The sequence below is a fragment of the Argopecten irradians genome, chromosome 4 (assembly GCF_041381155.1).
Source record: "Argopecten irradians isolate NY chromosome 4, Ai_NY, whole genome shotgun sequence".
NCBI classification, from domain to species: Eukaryota; Metazoa; Mollusca; class Bivalvia; order Pectinida; family Pectinidae; genus Argopecten; species Argopecten irradians.
This window is the reverse complement of record NC_091137.1, coordinates 48,883,804-48,904,517: the sequence shown is the minus strand read 5'-3', so window position 1 is coordinate 48,904,517 and position 20,714 is coordinate 48,883,804. Positions and strand designations below refer to the sequence as shown.

Genomic DNA, 20,714 nt, shown 5'->3' with positions numbered 1-20,714 from the left:
ACCTAGACCTCAGTTCCGTTTAACTTAAACGGAACTAGGAACCAGACCCGAGTTCCGTTTAAGCTTATACGGAACTAGGAACCAGACCCGAGTTCCGTTTAACAAACATACTGGCCAACGAGCGGAGTTCCGTTTATTAGGATTCCTATCTCTAACTGCATGTTCAATTACCTATTATATACAGGAATCGAACTTAGAGCTTCCATGAATAATACAGCACAGAATTAATCTCATTAACACAAATTCCCTTAAACGGATCTGACACCTAGACTCCAGTTCCGTTTAACTTAAACGGAACTAGGAACCAGACCCGAGTTCCGTTTAACAAAAATACTGGTCAACGAGCCGAGTTCCGTTTATTAGGATTCCTATCTCTAACTGCATGTTCAATTACCTATTATATACAGGAATCGAACTTAGAGCTTCCATGAATAATACAGAACAGAATTAATATCTATAACACAGATTTCCTTAAACGGATCTGATACCTAGACCTCAGTTCCGTTTAACTTAAACGGAACTAGGAACCAGACCCGAGTTCCGTTTAAGCTTATACGGAACTAGGAACCAGACCCGAGTTCCGTTTAACAAACATACTGGCCAACGAGCGGAGTTCCGTTTATTAGGATTCCTATCTCTAACTGCATGTTCAATTACCTATTATATACAGGAATCGAACTTAGAGCTTCCATGAATAATACAGCACAGAATTAATCTCATTAACACAAATTCCCTTAAACGGATCTGACCCTAGACTCCAGTTCCGTTTTTAACTTAAACGGAACTAGGAACCAGACCCGAGTTCCGTTTAACAAAAATACTGGTCAACGAGCCGAGTTCCGTTTATTAGGATTCCTATCTCTAACTGCATGTTCAATTACCTATTATATACAGGAATCGAACTTAGAGCTTCCATGAATAATACAGAACAGAATTAATATCTATAACACAGATTTCCTTAAACGGATCTGATACCTAGACCTCAGTTCCGTTTAACTTAAACGGAACTAGGAACCAGACCCGAGTTCCGTTTAAGCTTATACGGAACTAGGAACCAGACCCGAGTTCCGTTTAACAAACATACTGGCCAACGAGCGGAGTTCCGTTTATTAGGATTCCTATCTCTAACTGCATGTTCAATTACCTATTATATACAGGAATCGAACTTAGAGCTTCCATGAATAATACAGAACAGAATTAATCTCATTAACACAAATTCCCTTAAACGGATCTGACACCTAGACTCCAGTTCCGTTTAACTTAAACGGAACTAGGAACCAGACCCGAGTTCCGTTTAAGCTTAAACGGAACTAGGAACCAGACCCGAGTTCCGTTTAACAAAAATACTGGTCAACGAGCCGAGTTCCGTTTATTAGGATTCCTATCTCTAACTGCATGTTCAATTACCTATTATATACAGGAATCGAACTTAGAGCTTCCATGAATAATACAGAACAGAATTAATCTCATTAACACAAATTCCCTTAAACGGATCTGACACCTAGACCTCAGTTCCGTTTAACTTAAACGGAACTAGGAACCAGACCCGAGTTCCGTTTAAGCTTAAACGGAACTAGGAACCAGACCCGAGTTCCGTTTAACAAAAATACTGGTCAACGAGCCGAGTTCCGTTTATTAGGATTCCTATCTCTAACTGCATGTTCAATTACCTATTATATACAGGAATCGAACTTAGAGCTTCCATGAATAATACAGAACAGAATTAATATCTATATAACACAGATTTCCTTAAACGGATCTGATACCTAGACCTCAGTTCCGTTTAACTTAAACGGAACTAGGAACCAGACCCGAGTTCCGTTTAAGCTTATACGGAACTAGGAACCAGACCCGAGTTCCGTTTAACAAACATACTGGCCAACGAGCGGAGTTCCGTTTATTAGGATTCCTATCTCTAACTGCATGTTCAATTACCTATTATATACAGGAATCGAACTTAGAGCTTCCATGAATAATACAGCAGCACAGAATTAATCTCATTAACACAAATTCCCTTAAACGGATCTGATACCTAGACCTCAGTTCCGTTTAACTTAAACGGAACTAGGAACCAGACCCGAGTTCCGTTTAAGCTTATACGGAACTAGGAACCAGACCCGAGTTCCGTTTAACAAAAATACTGGTCAACGAGCCGAGTTCCGTTTATTAGGATTCCTATCTCTAACTGCATGTTCAATTACCTATTATATACAGGAATCGAACTTAGAGCTTCCATGAATAATACAGAACAGAATTAATATCTATAACACAGATTTCCTTAAACGGATCTGATACCTAGACCTCAGTTCCGTTTAACTTAAACGGAACTAGGAACCAGACCCGAGTTCCGTTTAAGCTTATACGGAACTAGGAACCAGACCCGAGTTCCGTTTAACAAAAATACTGGCCAACGAGCGGAGTTCCGTTTATTAGGATTCCTATCTCAAACTGCATGTTCAATTACCTATTATATACAGGAATCGAACTTAGAGCTTCCATGAATAATACAGAACAGAATTAATATCTATAACACAGATTTCCTTAAACGGATCTGATACCTAGACCTCAGCTCCGTTTAACTTAAACGGAACTAGGAACCAGACTCGAGTTCCGTTTAAGCTTATACGGAACTAGGAACCAGACCCGAGTTCCGTTTAAGCTTATACGGAACTAGGAACCAGACCCGAGTTCCGTTTAACAAAAATACTGGTCAACGAGCCGAGTTCCGTTTATTAGGATTCCTATCTCTAACTGCATGTTCAATTACCTATTATATACAGGAATCGAACTTAGAGCTTCCATGAATAATACAACACAGAATCAATATATTTAACACAGAATTTCATCAGCGGGTTTGACACCTAGACCCCGGTTCCGTTTAACTTAAACGGAACTAGGAACCAGACCCGGGTTCTTTTTAAGCTCAAACAGAACTAGGAACCATATTCGACTTCCGTTTATTTGATCGAATCTAGGAACCAGACCCGAGGTCAGTTTAGAGCTGACGCTCGAAAGCTGTTCTGTTCTGTTTAATAGTATACGGATCTAGGAACTATGATGTTTATAATCTTGTGTATTTTCGTAGGTTGTTGTAGTGTGTATAGATGTAGAACTCCAACGCAGATTCAGTGAATGGTACGATACGTTTATTGGAGTCTTAGGAATCGACTCTGTACAGAGATTATTGGCGAGTTAATATAGCAGTACATCGGGATAACATATGTCAATATTTGGGTATGAAATCCAATACCTGGAACAGTTGACCCGACGCAGATGCTGTATTACATAGGGAAACATGTTTACTCATTAGAACTTATCATGTAACATAATTAATAACATGGCTATGTAATTAGTAGCAATACAATGACCCTAACAGAGGTTGGTTTCCAATAGACTTTACATATACTATTGTAAATATGAAACACATGTGCTTGACCTACACAGTGTAACATACCTGAAAGATATATGTAGATAATTATATATTAGTCCAAATTTCAAAGTCTAAAATCCTTATCATTTATATATATTATACTACAGAACAAGATCCTAGTTCTGTTTAAGCCGATGTTGGCCTATACATTGCCTTTAAAGACTTTAATGAATATCCTGATGCTTAATAGGGCCCCGTATCGCAATACGGGTGCCTTATAGTAATCAGGTTGTCGATCTATCTGTCCGTCCGTCTGTACGTCCGTCCGTCCGCCTGTCCTTTTTTAGTTGTTTTTTTTTGTTACCAAGAAGTCTTAAATTGCAGATGTAGGTTACCTTAGTGCCCCTGTTCTGCATATTACATTTTAGGGCCAATCGACATGATGGCCGATAGAGAAACAACTTTGATTTTGGAAGTTGAAGATGTTTATCTCTATTTCTCAGAAAGCACCAAAGGGATCTGTCTGAATAGAGGTTGGTTTCCCCTAGGTTCCTAGTTCCGTATAATGCATTTTTGAACCGATCTATCAATAAGATAGCCCCAAATGGGCCATACAACTCAATGAAACAAAATCAACAAGATGGCCAAGAGGCAGCCATCTTGGATTTTAATATTTATAGTTTAAAAAGCAGAGAAAATATTCCTCTTTCGTCAGACATACATCATTCTTTCGTAGGCGCCAAGGATCCTCTAAGATCTCTTGTACTATACTGTCATCAAACATTTCGAAATCAGAGCTTCAATTGTACATTTCATTGTCAAGATATTACTTTTCCTAATCGCAAAGCACCTTGAGCGGTTCCTTTTTTGACGTGTCAGTGTTCTAGCATTTTACAGTAATCGTCTTCGGAACCTTTAGGAACATATAGGACAATTTGACGGGTGTTTATCTAACAAGGAAAAGTGGTCAATGACATTCTTATCTTAACTTGAGTTATGAAGAAGAATTTTTCCTCATCTCGCACGCTTAGGTTAGCCCTGTTGCACCTCAGTTTTGGTCAAAGGTTCAAGCCCCTGGTTATGCAATACATGATAGACTGCCGTCCTCTTTGCCAGCTAAGCTTGAGTGTTGAACTCGGGAAACTTGGTCAGGGAACCAGGTAGTGTTCGGCTCCAAGGAGCACCACAAGATGGAGAGGCTGTTGCGTCTCTCTATCCAGAATGTCATATATAAACTTGAATACTTCTGCCCTGAACAGGACATTGAGATCATTGGCTTCTTTGAAGGTGCCATTGCTCGTCAATGTCTTGTTGGCTAGGAGTTTTTTTCTCTGTTTTGAAAACATAGAAAAAATTCAGAGGTTGGAGGCCATTACCTCACAGAGGTCAGCACCACCAAAGAAGAAGGCTAGAAATTCTGCTCCCACTGTTATATGCGACCGAAGTCAAAGCCTTATTTCAAGAGTAACATTGGGAAGGGTAGGAAGAGTACAAACCCTCATTGGGACAAGACGAAAAGTTCCTGATTCGTTTCTCCGTCCTTGATCGTTTCATACGAAAGGTTTGTTCTTGAGAATTCAGCCAGTCTGAGATTCAAGTCCTCCTCTCGTAAATTAGGGTTTGGGTTAGGCAACAATTCTCCATCTGTGGAGGTCTCGATATTCCTCGTTTTCATCTTCCTGTAGGAGATCGTCAGTCCACCTTCTTTCTAGAGTCAATGGAAGAATATCACACAGGACTCTTGAGCCTTTTCTGTAGTGAAGGAGCGGTTTGGCATTCCATACTTGCGGCATCCACACTTTGTGTCAAAGTATGTATTTTTCCCTCCTTCGGGGGATCCGGAGAAGGCAGTTTCCATCCGGGAGGAAGTAAGGACCATGCTTTTAAAGGGCGTGGTCGAGGGGTGCCTATTATGGACTACACACTCGGCTTCTATTCCAGAATATTTCTGATCCGCAAGAGGTTGGGAGCTTGGTGTCCCATCAACTGCTGTTGGTTGTAGTGTGATTTCTGCACTCTAGGGAAGATATGTTCACAACTATGTCGACGAATTGCTAATGGTACATCTAGTTCGGGAATCTGTGGATCGGAACACCCGATCCACAGGGTCTCTGCAGACTTTTTAGAGGATTCTGCATTCCAATGCGGTTTGAATGGCTACGGACAACTCTACAGTGGTCGCTTATCTGGAGAGACAGGGACATCAGCTTACCTCCTTTGTGCCCTCGCTGTCCGTATTTCCGTATTATTCCTATCTATAAGGAAATGCAGTTAACAATTTTAGTCAAGCATTTTCCAGGAAGGGCAAATGCTCTGGCGGATAATCTCCAGGCAGCGCCAGCTGGTTATGACAGAACGGCATCTATATCCCTCGACCTTTTTGCCTCTTTTCTCAATAGTCAGTTGTCAACCTTTGTGTCTCCGTGCCAAACCAAATGGCTTGGGCCGTGGACGCAGGGTTCTACAGAAGTTTCCGGGGTATTATTGCTCCCTCTTTCCGATAGCGCCACTGTTGCCGCGATAACCCTGGTTTTCGGAGCTCTTGTCGTTTCTGGTGGCTCGTCCTCTGGTTCTCCCACCAAAAGCAAATGTCTTTCGCTAGAATCGGCCCCAGACGTTACCTTCACGCTTGGACATGATTTCAGGAGTCCTAGCTCAGACAGGCTTTTCTTCGGATATGTCAGCTCGCATCGCCCGATCAATTAGGTCTTTCTCCTCTGCCGTCTACCAGTCACGCTGGAAGATCTTCTATGATTGGTGTATCGTCAGGAGGATTGATCCGGTCATGGCCTCTGCCCAGCTGATTGCGAGTTTCATTCTCCTTGTTGTTTAGGGAGCGCAATAATGTACTATTGCAGGCTATCGCACAGCTATTGTCAGTGTATTTACTTTCCGTGGTAGACCAGAGGTATGATCTTCATTTCTTTGTCTGTCTTGATTCGGGGGTTCAATCTGGACAGGCCTAACGTCAGCTCCACAGTGGAACCTAGAACTCGTGTTAAAGTCACAAATGGGGGCTTCGGCTTCTAATGTGCCTTTAGGATCGGTCTCCATAAAGTTTTTAACTTTAAAGACTGTCTTCCTGCTTGCTGTTGCCTCAGGCCACAGGAGAAGTGATATTCATGCATTGTCTTTTCGCTCTTCGCGTATTTCTAGCGACTTCTTTGGCTCTCCGCAATAGGTCCTTGTACCAGGACATGATGTCTTCTGCCGTTTGGCGTGGTCAGTCTACTTTCACCTCCGGTCTCTGTCCTTCCACTCTGATGGACTGTTTTCCTTGGGCCCAGTTGTAATGATTCAGTCTGTGACTGTTCTTCCTCAGTAGACATAATATACATATATGGTCTTTTAACATTATGCGAGCAGGTTTCACAATGGTGCACCTCTTTCCACGGGGAGGTATATTCGTTTTTTCCTTTGTTCATTCAACCCTGTTTTATATTCTCTGCCTGGGGCCTGTCCCCTACATTTGCCATTTGACTGGGCTGCCTGGCTTCGGACTCTCCATTACGGTAAGACAAATTTGCGTACTAAAGTTATGGTAGCGTATTACTGAAAAGAAATTGAGGTTTTTCAATGTAAAACCAATTTACATGATGTAAAACTAACAATAACTTTATGGGGTTCCACCCTTCTGTCCTCATTCCCTTTCCTCCTCAGTCATTTGTCCTCGTGGCTACATAGAGGTTTTTAGAAAGGGACACCATTCTATATACTCTCGTCGAGTACGAAATAAAGTACGGTAGGGAGACGGGATTCTCAAATATAATGTTTTCAGGGCTATAAAAATTGGTGTATGTAGTGTATTTGAATTCTAAAGTTATGGTAAGTATTATATCATGAAAAGTGGCTTAGCATTGAAAAAACTCTAATTTCCTTATAAAAGACTTCTTCTCTAAAACTTAGCACGATATATAACAAAAAATATTGCAAAGGTAGTATCTGTATGGGATGTGGATACAAAATTATACAAAGGGTGTGGCTTATCCCCTTGGGCCTGAGGGGCGGGGCCAAAAGGGGTCAATGTGTTTATTTCCATATAAACGACTTTTCTCTGAAATTAAGTATGGGATAGTGTTCATATTGCGATGGTAGCATCCTTAGTGGGAATTCAAAATTGTAAAAATACTGGGACTGACTCTCTACCGTACGGCGGCGTATTAGGGCCACTGCAAAATTTGATTTATCTTGTACGTACAAGTTATAATCTTGTACGTACAAGTTAATATCTTGTACGTACAACTTAGTATCTTGTACGTACAAGTTACTATCTTGTACGTACAACTTAGTAATTTTGTACGTACACGTACAGTTAGTATCTTGTACGTACAAGATACTGCAAGATAGTATCTTGTACGTACAACTTAGTATCTTGTACGTACAAGATAGTATCTTGTACGTACAAGTTAATATCTTGTACGTTCACGTTATTATCTTGTACGTACAAGATAGTATAATGTTGAAACTCTCGGTATTAAAGAATGTGACTGGTTTACTGTCACAATCGCATCGCATGAAGCTATACGTATATTACGTACCCTTTGTTTAAGCCAAATGGAAAAAAAAGAATACCTTGCGACATTTTGTGGAGTTGTGATGCTTTGATAAGTTTCCGAACATATACAGGGTGTCCCAAAAAACATGTCCCGACTTTGACGGATAATAAATTTTGCAATACTAAACTTTTTTTGAAAATTCAAAATGATTTGGAAAGCAGGAGTATCCAAATTTAACTTAATTGGGTACAAATTTACAGATTACATCGCCATTATGTGTGATGACGTCATAATAGAAATGATGATATCATCGATTATGTCATATTTTGATGACTTTCTAGCACCATGAAGATTCATGCTGAAGTTATTAAAATCTACAATGCGGTCGGAAAATCCCATACTTACATTAATGAAATTTTATGAAAATGTCACCCAGGTATGCTGTCCATCTGCATCATCATTCATCTTGTTATCGAAAAGAAGGGCGGACACCTCGTGCCCATTCTTTAAATGAAAGTTATTGATTTTCTGAACAAAACGCAAAATTAGCGAAATATGACTTTCTCTCGATTTTCAATATAAGTCTTCACAAAAAGATATTTGTCCGGATTGTTATATATCGTTGTACAGAGCAGATTACTACCTTTCTAATGGTAAATAGATCAAATTCCTCTGTCTACCAAAACCATTTTTATAAAGCGTCAAACTCGGGACATGTTTTTTGGGACACCCTGTACATGTAAATGTTTATAACGGAGTAATAAATATGATCATCATTTGGACAATAATTGATGTGTGTATATATGTCTAATAAACACAAAAAAAAACCATATGAAATAATTTGTTTTGCTTTTGTTGTCTGTGCAATCAGTGCAATCAGTAACTCGTTCGAATTAGGGCATAATGCTTAGGATTTTTTTCGGAGGCAGTTAATTATTTTCAATACTAATATTCTGATGTAAAATAAAGGCTCCGACATTTCCAATAATGGCACCAGTGTGAAGTATTTAACTTTAATTACTGAAGAAAATTACGAATTTGTTTTCTCCTCTTTTTAATAGATAAAACTTATCATTCATCGGAGATGTATCATATACATTTTATCACTAAATATAACTTATCTATAAAACAAGCGACTATACAGTTTCCTCGAAAGGAACTATACAGTGTCAGTTTCAAAATAATGCAAGTGACTATACAGTTTCAACTCATAATCCGGCAATTTCAAATTATGATTGTGAAAAAGATATTGTCCTCATTAATATATATTTATATTTTGAATATTGTCAAATAAGTTAATAAACCTGTGATCGTGCTTGAAGCAATGAAAAGTAGACAGACTATCTTTAATTACGAAAAATATCAGGCAGAGGACTCAATTCTGCGGTGATGAACAGCAGTTCAACTCAACTTGTATGTACAAGTACTAAGTTTTACGTACAAGATACTATCTTGTACGTACAAGATACTAACTTGTACGTACAAGATACTATCTTGTAAGTACAAGATACTAAGAAACTAAGTTGTACGTACAAGATACTAACTTGTACGTACAAGAAAATAACTTGTACGTACAAGATAAATTAAATTATATAGTGGCCCTAATACGCCGCCGTACTACCGCTATTGAATAGCACTCATAATCATATAATATTGAAAGCATCATTATATGATGGAGATTTAAAATTAAGCAAATCGTGGAGCCTGTTTTACTATTTCCAATTGTTTTTGTGACAATTACTTCATAAAACAGATGATTCTTTGTGATCTATTTTGTTGACTCATGGAAGGATATTCTTAACCAAGATCAATAGGTACAATATACATGTATATTTCAAAGGCAGTTTTGGTTTATGCTTGAAGTTCGATAAAATGCACATCAATTTAACAGAATATTAAAATATCAGAAAAATATAAATTTGAAATACTCTTTCACATATAAATAAAAATAAAAATAAATGGAGAAACATAATCTGGAAATCTGAATATTTCGAGAAAAACGTTGTTAGATTTAAATTTTAAAATAAAATCCTTTTACCATGGGGATTAGATAAAGATATCTGTAAAAATCGTATGTACTGGGCTTAAACGGTCTGTTGCCTAGAATTTCCATTTAATTTCAACGGAATTCCGGTCTCATTCATAAACGCCGCACGTCGCGCTATCGCATAACTTAACTCGGTCCTTTGGACCAGTTGAGCTAAAATGAGTAAATGCTATGGCAAGCCAATTTAAAATTTATTGAAGGAGCAAGGTCCATCCAGAATTTAATCGCATTATATAAGATATCTTATATTATTATATTCGATATCGGGCCCTTCGGGTCAGGTGAGCTTTACAAATGTCTATGCAAGCGATGGGTTATACGGAACTCGGGTCTGGTTCCTAGTTCCGTATAAGCTTAAACGGAACTCGGGTCTGGTTCCTAGTTCCGTTTAAGTTAAACGGAACTGAGGTCTAGGTATCAGATCCGTTTAAGGAAATCTGTGTTATAGAGATTAATTCTGTGTTGTATCGTTGCTGAAAGCTCAGAGTTCGATTCCTATATATCATATGTAATTGAACATACAATTAGAGGTAGAAATCCTAATAAACGGAACTCGGCTCGTTGACCAGTACTTTTCTTAAACGGAACTCGGGTCTGGTTCCTAGTTCCGTATAAGCTTAAACGGAACTCGGGTCTGGTTCCTAGTTCCGTTTAAGTTAAACGGAACTCGGGTCTGGTTCCTAGTTCCGTATAAGCTTAAACGGAACTCGGGTCTGGTTCCTAGTTCCGTTTAAGTTAAACGGAACTCGGGTCTGGTTCCTAGTTCCGTTTAAGTTAAACGGAACTCGGGTCTGGTTCCTAGTTCCGTATAAGCTTAAACGGAACTCGGGTCTGGTTCCTAGTTCCGTTTAAGTTAAACGGAACTGAGGTCTAGGTATCAGATCCGTTTAAGGAAATCTGTGTTATAGATATTAATTCTGTTCTGTATTATTCATGGAAGCTCTAAGTTCGATTCCTGTATATAATAGGTAATTGAACATGCAGTTAGAGATAGGAATCCTAATAAACGGAACTCGGCTCGTTGGCCAGTATGTTTGTTAAACGGAACTCGGGTCTGGTTCCTAGTTCCGTATAAGCTTAAACGGAACTCGGGTCTGGTTCCTAGTTCCGTTTAAGTTAAACGGAACTGGAGTCTAGGTGTCAGATCCGTTTAAGGGAATTTGTGTTAATGAGATTAATTCTGTTCTGTATTATTCATGGAAGCTCTAAGTTCGATTCCTGTATATAATAGGTAATTGAACATGCAGTTAGAGATAGGAATCCTAATAAACGGAACTCCGCTCGTTGGCCAGTATGTTTGTTAAACGGAACTCGGGTCTGGTTCCTAGTTCCGTATAAGCTTAAACGGAACTCGGGTCTGGTTCCTAGTTCCGTTTAAGTTAAACGGAACTGAGGTCTAGGTATCAGATCCGTTTAAGGAAATCTGTGTTATAGATATTAATTCTGTTCTGTATTATTCATGGAAGCTCTAAGTTCGATTCCTGTATATAATAGGTAATTGAACATGCAGTTAGAGATAGGAATCCTAATAAACGGAACTCGGCTCGTTGACCAGTATTTTTGTTAAACGGAACTCGGGTCTGGTTCCTAGTTCCGTATAAGCTTAAACGGAACTCGGGTCTGGTTCCTAGTTCCGTTTAAGTTAAACGGAACTGGAGTCTAGGTGTCAGATCCGTTTAAGGGAATTTGTGTTAATGAGATTAATTCTGTGCTGTATTATTCATGGAAGCTCTAAGTTCGATTCCTGTATATAATAGGTAATTGAACATGCAGTTAGAGATAGGAATCCTAATAAACGGAACTCGGCTCGTTGGCCAGTATGTTTGTTAAACGGAACTCGGGTCTGGTTCCTAGTTCCGTATAAGCTTAAACGGAACTCGGGTCTGGTTCCTAGTTCCGTTTAAGTTAAACGGAACTGAGGTCTAGGTATCAGATCCGTTTAAGGAAATCTGTGTTATAGATATTAATTCTGTTCTGTATTATTCATGGAAGCTCTAAGTTCGATTCCTGTATATAATAGGTAATTGAACATGCAGTTAGAGATAGGAATCCTAATAAACGGAACTCGGCTCGTTGACCAGTATTTTTGTTAAACGGAACTCGGGTCTGGTTCCTAGTTCCGTTTAAGCTTAAACGGAACTCGGGTCTGGTTCCTAGTTCCGTTTAAGTTAAACGGAACTGGAGTCTAGGTGTCAGATCCGTTTAAGGGAATTTGTGTTAATGAGATTAATTCTGTTCTGTATTATTCATGGAAGCTCTAAGTTCGATTCCTGTATATAATAGGTAATTGAACATGCAGTTAGAGATAGGAATCCTAATAAACGGAACTCGGCTCGTTGACCAGTATTTTTGTTAAACGGAACTCGGGTCTGGTTCCTAGTTCCGTTTAAGTTAAACGGAACTCGGGTCTGGTTCCTAGTTCCGTTTAAGTTAAACGGAACTGGAGTCTAGGTGTCAGATCCGTTTAAGGGAATTTGTGTTAATGAGATTAATTCTGTGCTGTATTATTCATGGAAGCTCTAAGTTCGATTCCTGTATATAATAGGTAATTGAACATGCAGTTAGAGATAGGAATCCTAATAAACGGAACTCCGCTCGTTGGCCAGTATGTTTGTTAAACGGAACTCGGGTCTGGTTCCTAGTTCCGTATAAGCTTAAACGGAACTCGGGTCTGGTTCCTAGTTCCGTTTAAGTTAAACGGAACTGAGGTCTAGGTATCAGATCCGTTTAAGGAAATCTGTGTTATAGATATTAATTCTGTTCTGTATTATTCATGGAAGCTCTAAGTTCGATTCCTGTATATAATAGGTAATTGAACATGCAGTTAGAGATAGGAATCCTAATAAACGGAACTCGGCTCGTTGACCAGTATTTTTGTTAAACGGAACTCGGGTCTGGTTCCTAGTTCCGTATAAGCTTAAACGGAACTCGGGTCTGGTTCCTAGTTCCGTTTAAGTTAAACGGAACTGGAGTCTAGGTGTCAGATCCGTTTAAGGGAATTTGTGTTAATGAGATTAATTCTGTTCTGTATTATTCATGGAAGCTCTAAGTTCGATTCCTGTATATAATAGGTAATTGAACATGCAGTTAGAGATAGGAATCCTAATAAACGGAACTCCGCTCGTTGGCCAGTATGTTTGTTAAACGGAACTCGGGTCTGGTTCCTAGTTCCGTATAAGCTTAAACGGAACTCGGGTCTGGTTCCTAGTTCCGTTTAAGTTAAACGGAACTCGGGTCTGGTTCCTAGTTCCGTTTATTAAACGGAACTAGGAACTAGGAACTCGCAACCAACTTCAGCCCTCCGAGTTCTTTTTGGCGAAAAAGGGCCCAAACCTTACATAGACCGTTAACGTGTTGTGTTTAGAGTCGTCTTCGTTATTCCAAAGGGTGTGACATAATATGTTAATCTCATGTTTGTTAAAAATAAAGTTAAGATATACTGTATATTTTTTCCTTTGTCCTCTTGTATTTTCTATTGTTGATTCTATGTTTGTTCTCCTTTTCCCCTCTTTTTGGAGATCAAAGAAATTATACAAACACCGGAGAACAATGGCGCACCGATTCTAGTCTATTCTGTTATAGTACTTTTACAGGTAGATTTTTACCTGTACTTTTACAGTATGTATTGATATGGGTCAAAGAAGTAATATAAACGTCTTCCAGATAACATCTTTTTATACATCTGATTTTCAAAACCCAATTGGAACACAACTCTGAAATTTCATTTGATTATCTCATTCGATAAAAACATTGAATGAATATCTCGGAATGTGATTTAAAATTAAGTCACATTGACCTGGAAATATTGCTTACATTCAAAGATATACATACAACATATGATAATTAGCCCACTGGACATTGATGAGAAAATTGTAATTAAAATTCAACCATGATTAGATTTACAATATACATAAAGCAGCGGAAAAAATCACTTGGGTTATAAATAATTATTGGGACACATGTACTTATTGATTATTTTGATAATATACAAGGAAAAAGTAGGAAAACCACTTGTTACTTTTTTATATGCAAAATACGCCAATTTTCTGAAACTGGTAAAATTACATAACGTGTGAAGACAGATCAATGAGCTATCATGATATTTCAGTACCGGTGTAAAAACAGTAAAATAACCTTATACGAATAACTAATAAATAGTAATTGTTTATATTTATTTATCTTTGAAATCATGGCGTTAATACATCGATAGTGTACTCTTCATATTGTACATCATATAACAACATAACAATTGTTGTACAAATTTAACTTAATAACGGTTGTAATTTTGTTTAATAAATGGTCTTGTGACTTGAAAATTATTGTGTTACAATACATAATCAGGTATATAATTAATCATCATTTACTAACAATTCAAGAATGTGTATTCAATATCAACAACTATCAATTGTCCTTTCGTGATGCAGGTTTACCAATACATTTTCATGTGTGTTGAGTTTTGTATGTTGTAGCTTGTTAGAAAAATCCCTTGATAGACAGACAGTACAATGGGGATTTTAGGAGTGGACCAACATTTGTGTTGTCAAATTTCTTGACTTCATTGTTTATGTTGCTTTAAATGTTGTGATTAAAGTAGGTGTACGACGTATCGTGTATCTATGCGCAACATTGAAACATTTAAAAAAAATTGAAATGAAATCAAAGTAAAATGGTAATCTGTCGGAGAGAATGCAAGTTTGTGTTTGAAGAAAATATTTCGGCATCACTCGGATGATTGAAAGTTTGGTTATTTGATTTATCATTTTGGGATATAAATGCAATATGCATATATATTATTCTTCAAATGTTCTATGAAAATATTTTTCACCATTTTTTTATGTAAATAATTGTTCAAAGTTTACGTCGTTCGCACAAAAACATAGACATCTTTACTTTAATTCATAGCTGTCTTCTATAGACCTTGCTGATGAAAATTGGCACATTATAGGTAATATTGGTTAAATAATGGTGAAATCAGACCATTATAAACATTATGTAAATGCTTGTATCAATCATGAAATATGGGAGAACACATTCAAATCTTGGTAATGTAAGAGAGCACAGGTAAATTCCAGGTTATGTGGGAGAACACAGGTAAATTCCAGGTAAAATAACATACCTACCCCTATGATATTTTTAAAAGTAGGAGAAATAAGAAGAAATATTTCAATATCAGATTACCAAACATTGTATGTCTGTCTTGATGAAGAGGCGAACTACGCTCGTCAATACATTTTGTCTACATTGTGAGGGTTACTTAAATCCCCAATATTAACTACTGGAATAAGATCGTATCCTACAGATAAACGATTTCATGGACCCCGTGTTAGAATGAACGTACTGTCGATATTTCTTCGTTGGCCGATTAAATTGTGACATAAACTCAAGATGGCACTAATAGATAGTTCTACATTTAAGATAATATATTCTATATATAAATACAGTGATATGTGCAGTTCAGAACTATGCCGAAGGATAAGTAAACTATCATAACAATGGGGAAAACAATATGCTAACTGACATAATGTACAAATTAAATATCATAGATAGTATCGCGTCATCAGTGAATGAGTGACCACTTACAGTATAATTGATAATATTATTTGTCATTTCTTTCAAAGAGATCATGGACGCAAGATGGATTCTCCTGACCGTAGCCATCTGTGGCTATCTGGCTGATTTTGCTTTTGCAGGTAAGTTGAGTTATGTTATATCGAAAACATTAAAACAATGGTAGTTTTTAACAGAAAGTTACTTAAACATATTTGGTACATATTTCAACTTTATTAAGTTTAAGTGTATAAGGTTTTATTTTATGATTTCTTTTTTAAACTTAAACAAAATGATATAATATGTCGTGATGCGCAAGTAATACGTCAAAATTGAAGGCACTCTGTCAAGTATAGTGATTTCGATAGAAAGAAAGGGTTCGTGATAAAACAAAACACCAAACGTGGCAAAATCAATTCTACGATATAAAACAGCAAGTCTAGAGCAATATACGCCCGCATAAATAATAATGTGCATATCTATTACAAGAAAAGCATTGGTCGACGAACGTCACCATGAAGAATGCGGCGTTTAGGCAATGAAGTTCGCAAAGGAATATTGACTCGCTGTTTGTTGAAACACCGAGTCAATATGATTATAAAAATAATATGAAAAAATAATGATAATATAAAAAATAAGAACATTTGATTCGGTCCAATTGGTAATGACCTTTGTTTACGCCCTCGGTCACTATTTGATTCTACCAAGTCGGTATAACACCATATGGACCTCAACGAAGATCGATAATCATTTACTTTCTCGAAAAATTTAATTGATTCAAACGTTCCAACAACGTGAATGCTTTCAAAAAGTTATTTATCTAGCTTATCTTTTCTTCATTTTATAGTTATGCTTATAACGTTTTTAGGAATTATTTTAAAAAGTCTGTTCAAATTGATTTACACAAATAATTACACAAGTGTCAACTTTCAATAAATTAATGTACGATACAGCAAACAAACTAGATATTATTTTTATCTTCATAAATTGTATTTTATATGGTTATTATATACAGCACTGTGCCATATGTAAATATGATACGAAACACAGAACTTTTGCATTTTTAAAAAGGTTACTTTTATCCAATAAATGCATAATACAATCAACTTGTGTTAAAACAAAACACTAAACACGTTTCAATAATCATACTTTACTTAATACTGTTATAAAAGTTGATGTGAACGCAATTTTTTTTATCTAGACCTCTAAGGTATTTCCCATCAATGCCGTTATATATATAGGTCTTCTTAAATCAGCTCAGATACTCACGTCAGTTTTATGTTCCAAGTTTTTCTGATCTAGCTGTTTTAGAAAACGATCTCAATTCAAAACCTTTAACTGACAACTCCGCTACCGTAGGGCAATTAATTTATGTAGATATAGTAAATGAACAGGAGATTTACATTACAACACTGACGTTTCAGAAAACGAAGGAAGTGACGACACAGCCCCTGCCATCATCGGAGGCACAACTGCCGCAGAAGATGCTTGGCCATGGCAGGTACTGATTTTAAAGCGCAAAAAACTATTATGCGGAGGAACGCTTCTGAACAACGATACTATACTTACAGCCGCGCATTGTACCCACAGAGCTAAGTGAGTATTTTAATAATTCAATCAAAGGTAAAAGAATTATCATATAAAACATAATATTAAAATGATCTTCAACTGAAATCATCTTTAATATCACAATCCATAACATCCCATCTAAAAACAAAATGAAAATGAAATAAACAATATATAAAATTCTAATTCTTTAACACTAAAAGGGGGGAGCCTTTTATGGTTTCGTTTTTAGTATTCTAATCACAGTGTTATCGGAGATCGGGGATAGGGAGGGATTCTCATTCTACACGTGAAATCACATTTAAGTTATAACTTTATGCAGATTATGATGAGACGGAAAGGATATACTGACCACGAGTAAAACAGATCATGTTTTTTTGCATAGTACAGAGTTATCTGCACTTCCGAGTTTGTATTAATTGTGACGTCATGTGTTTGCGAGCGTAACGTCAATATTTTCGGGAGAAACGACGTAAATCTCATAACGAAATGATGTCACAATGGATACCTATACGCAAGGGAGCTAACTCTGTAATATGCCAAGATGGAATACGTCGATTTCGAAATATCAAAACGACGTGGATAAAGAGTCGACTTAGCATCGAGTAGTCACACCTTCAGGTGATTGCGACGTCATATTTTGAAGTGAATCGCGTCAAAATCATCTAAATATACTTCAACCACGTCATATTGGTATCTCAATATCGACGTATTATATATGTTTGATTTTTAACACGAATTGCCATGTCGTTAACCTTCACTTTTGTCTTAGGTAATTTACATAACTAAACATGTCTCTTTATCTTCTTGTCATACAAATGTTTCTATTTATCAAATAGATATTTACCTACATTATATCAAATTGTTTATTATTTGCTACAAACACCGATTTGTGTATGTTAGCCTTGCTTATTTTTCCAAGGCCAAGGACGTTGAGAGTAGTTGTTGGTGAATATAACAGACGAAAAAACGAAAAGAAGACTAGAGGAGAAATGAAAATGAGTGTGAAGAAAATAATAGAGGTATTTCAAAAATGCGTACACCCTCAAAACAATGATTGTGAATTAGTTTTCTTTAAATCATATTTCATTCAACATTCTAAAACAATATTGTTATAACGTCTGTTTTGAATGGATTATTTTCATGATCTAATCCCCGTTAGATTCATAGAATTCTTTTACGTTGTTGTGGCGAAGTCGAAAACGGAAAATGTTCATATTGTCAAGATGATGAATTTTGCCGTTTTAACACGAGACGAACTTAAATTCATGATCTCATCTCCAGCAGATTCATGAAAAATGACATTCTATCCCCTAAATAATGCGTATTATGATGGCATATTCCTGTGTACCCTTTATGTATAAATTTTTATATAGATAATCAGATTTTGTTTTTTAAAACAAAGAAAATTACCAAATGACCAAAAAATTTATAACTGCAATGGCGCAGTGTTAACGGGTACTTCTGTTTCGTTTGTAAAGTCACACTTGTATGTAGATATATAAATTTGTTCAATCCTAGCATCCTGACTACGATGGTAATGTTTTACACGACCTGTCAATCATAAAGCTCAAGAAAGCCGCCAAATTAGGCGACTTTATTCAGCCAATACCCCTTTTGGCAACCGACGACATGGATCTGTTCAACAAAACCTGCATCGTCACCGGCTGGGGAGCAATCAAAGGTAAGCGTAAAACAGGTAGCATAATTGTTTTGTTACTCAAAATATAACATGAATGGATGATAAATTAAAAATGAAACCGGTAACATGAATGAATGATAAATTTAAAATGAAACCGGTAACATGAATGAATGATAAATTTAAAATGAAACCGGTAACATGAATGGATGATAAATTAAAAATGAAACCGGTAACATGAATGAATGATAAATTTAAAATGAAACTGGTAACATGAATGAATGATAAATTAAAAATGAAACCGGTAATATGAATGAATGATAAATTTAAAATGAAACCGGTAATATGAATGAATGATAAATTTAAAATGAAACCGGTAATATGAATGGATGATAAACTAAAAATGAAAGCGGTAACATGAATGGATGATAAATTCAAAATGAAACCGGTAACATGAATGGATGATAAATTAAAAAAGAATCCGGTAGCATTGAATGGATGGTAAACTAAAAATTAAACCGATAACATGAATGGATGATAAATTAAAATTGAAACCGGTAGCATTGAATGGATGATAAACTAAAAATGAAACCGATAACATGAATGGATGATAAATTAAAAATGAAACCGGTAGCATTGAATGGATGATAAACTAAAAATGAAACCGGTAACATTGAACGGATGATAAACTAAATACGAAACCGGTAACATTGAATGGATGATAATTAAAAAAAGAAACCGGAAACATGAATGGATGATAAATTAAAAATCAAACCGGGAACATGAATGAATAATACACTAAAATAAAACCGGTAACATTGAATGGACGATTAATCAAAAACAAAAGCGGAAACACGAATAGATGATAAATTTAAATTAAAACCGATAACATGAATGGATGATAAACTAAAAATGAAATCGGTAACATTGAATGGATGATAAATCAAAAATGAAACCAGTAGCATGAATCCACGATAAACCAAAAATGGAACCAGTAGCATGAATCAATGATAAACTAAAAATGATACCGGAAACATTGAATGGATGATAAATTTAAAATGAAACCAGTAACATGAATTCATGAAAAAAACAACTAAACTAATCCTGTAACATATACAATGGATGACAAACTAAAAATAAAACCGCTAACTCCAATGGATGATAATAAATACACAGGGCTGCAATAGAAACAAAAAATGTCACTTTTTCAATTTACTGAAGTTTTTTTTCAGAATCAAGTATTTTTTTCAGTGATACTGAAGTTTGCGGTTTGCAAGTTCCAAACGTATGACCGTAAACAGAAATATTTGCTTTTATCTGCTCCAGGAAATAGTGGTTCGGCTAAGATTCTGCAGGAACTTGAAACACCAATAATTACAAATGAAGAATGTGAAGATGGTATCATCCAAGACTACCCCGTCACAGATGATATGATCTGTACCGAATCGGAACCGAAAAACACCTGTTACGTAAGTGAATGGTCACAAATCAAATATGCATTAATCGTACACATCAGTCGTTATCAAAATGACAGCATTTAAGGAATGTTTCATTTCGTATATTGATACATAGTAATTCTAAGTAATGTATAATCCAAATAAATAACAGTATCGTTAGCATGGCCAATAGTATAGCAAAGTTATATAGTTCATATTGGAGGTGGCGCTATAGTCACAGGAAAAGTAGGTGGCGCTACAGTCACGGGAATAGTAGGTGGCGCTACAGTCACAGGAATAGTAGGTGGCGCTACAGTCACAGGAATAGTAGCTGGCACTACAGTCACAGGAATGGTAGGTGGCGCTAAAGTCAATGTCTATCACAACATTGTTGGACCTAAAGGAATTGATTGACAAAAGATAAACATGTTTCTTCATTGAATTTCAGTTGCATGGTTTTTTTTACATGTTAAAGATATATATATTATGTGTAGTAGTTACAAGAACGACGGCGTTACAAAATGACGTTAAATATTTCTTAGACGTCATAATTCATATCCGTTTAACAAAACAATGTTTATCATCACATTAAGCTTATATTTACTTTCTCAAA

The 20,714-nt window shown here is 36.5% G+C and overlaps 1 protein-coding gene across 1 annotated transcript in view; it reads left to right on the top strand.

The window, feature by feature from the left end:
* Positions 1–20,714, top strand: part of LOC138321899 (chymotrypsin B-like) — a 40,545-nt gene that overhangs the window by 19,493 nt on the left and 338 nt on the right. The window contains exons 5-9 of the mRNA XM_069265914.1: positions 15,534–15,603; positions 16,885–17,056; positions 17,949–18,048; positions 18,548–18,710; positions 19,992–20,134. Coding sequence (XP_069122015.1) covers positions 15,534–15,603; positions 16,885–17,056; positions 17,949–18,048; positions 18,548–18,710; positions 19,992–20,134 — 648 coding nt within the window. The remainder of the gene's footprint in view (positions 1–15,533; positions 15,604–16,884; positions 17,057–17,948; positions 18,049–18,547; positions 18,711–19,991; positions 20,135–20,714) is intronic.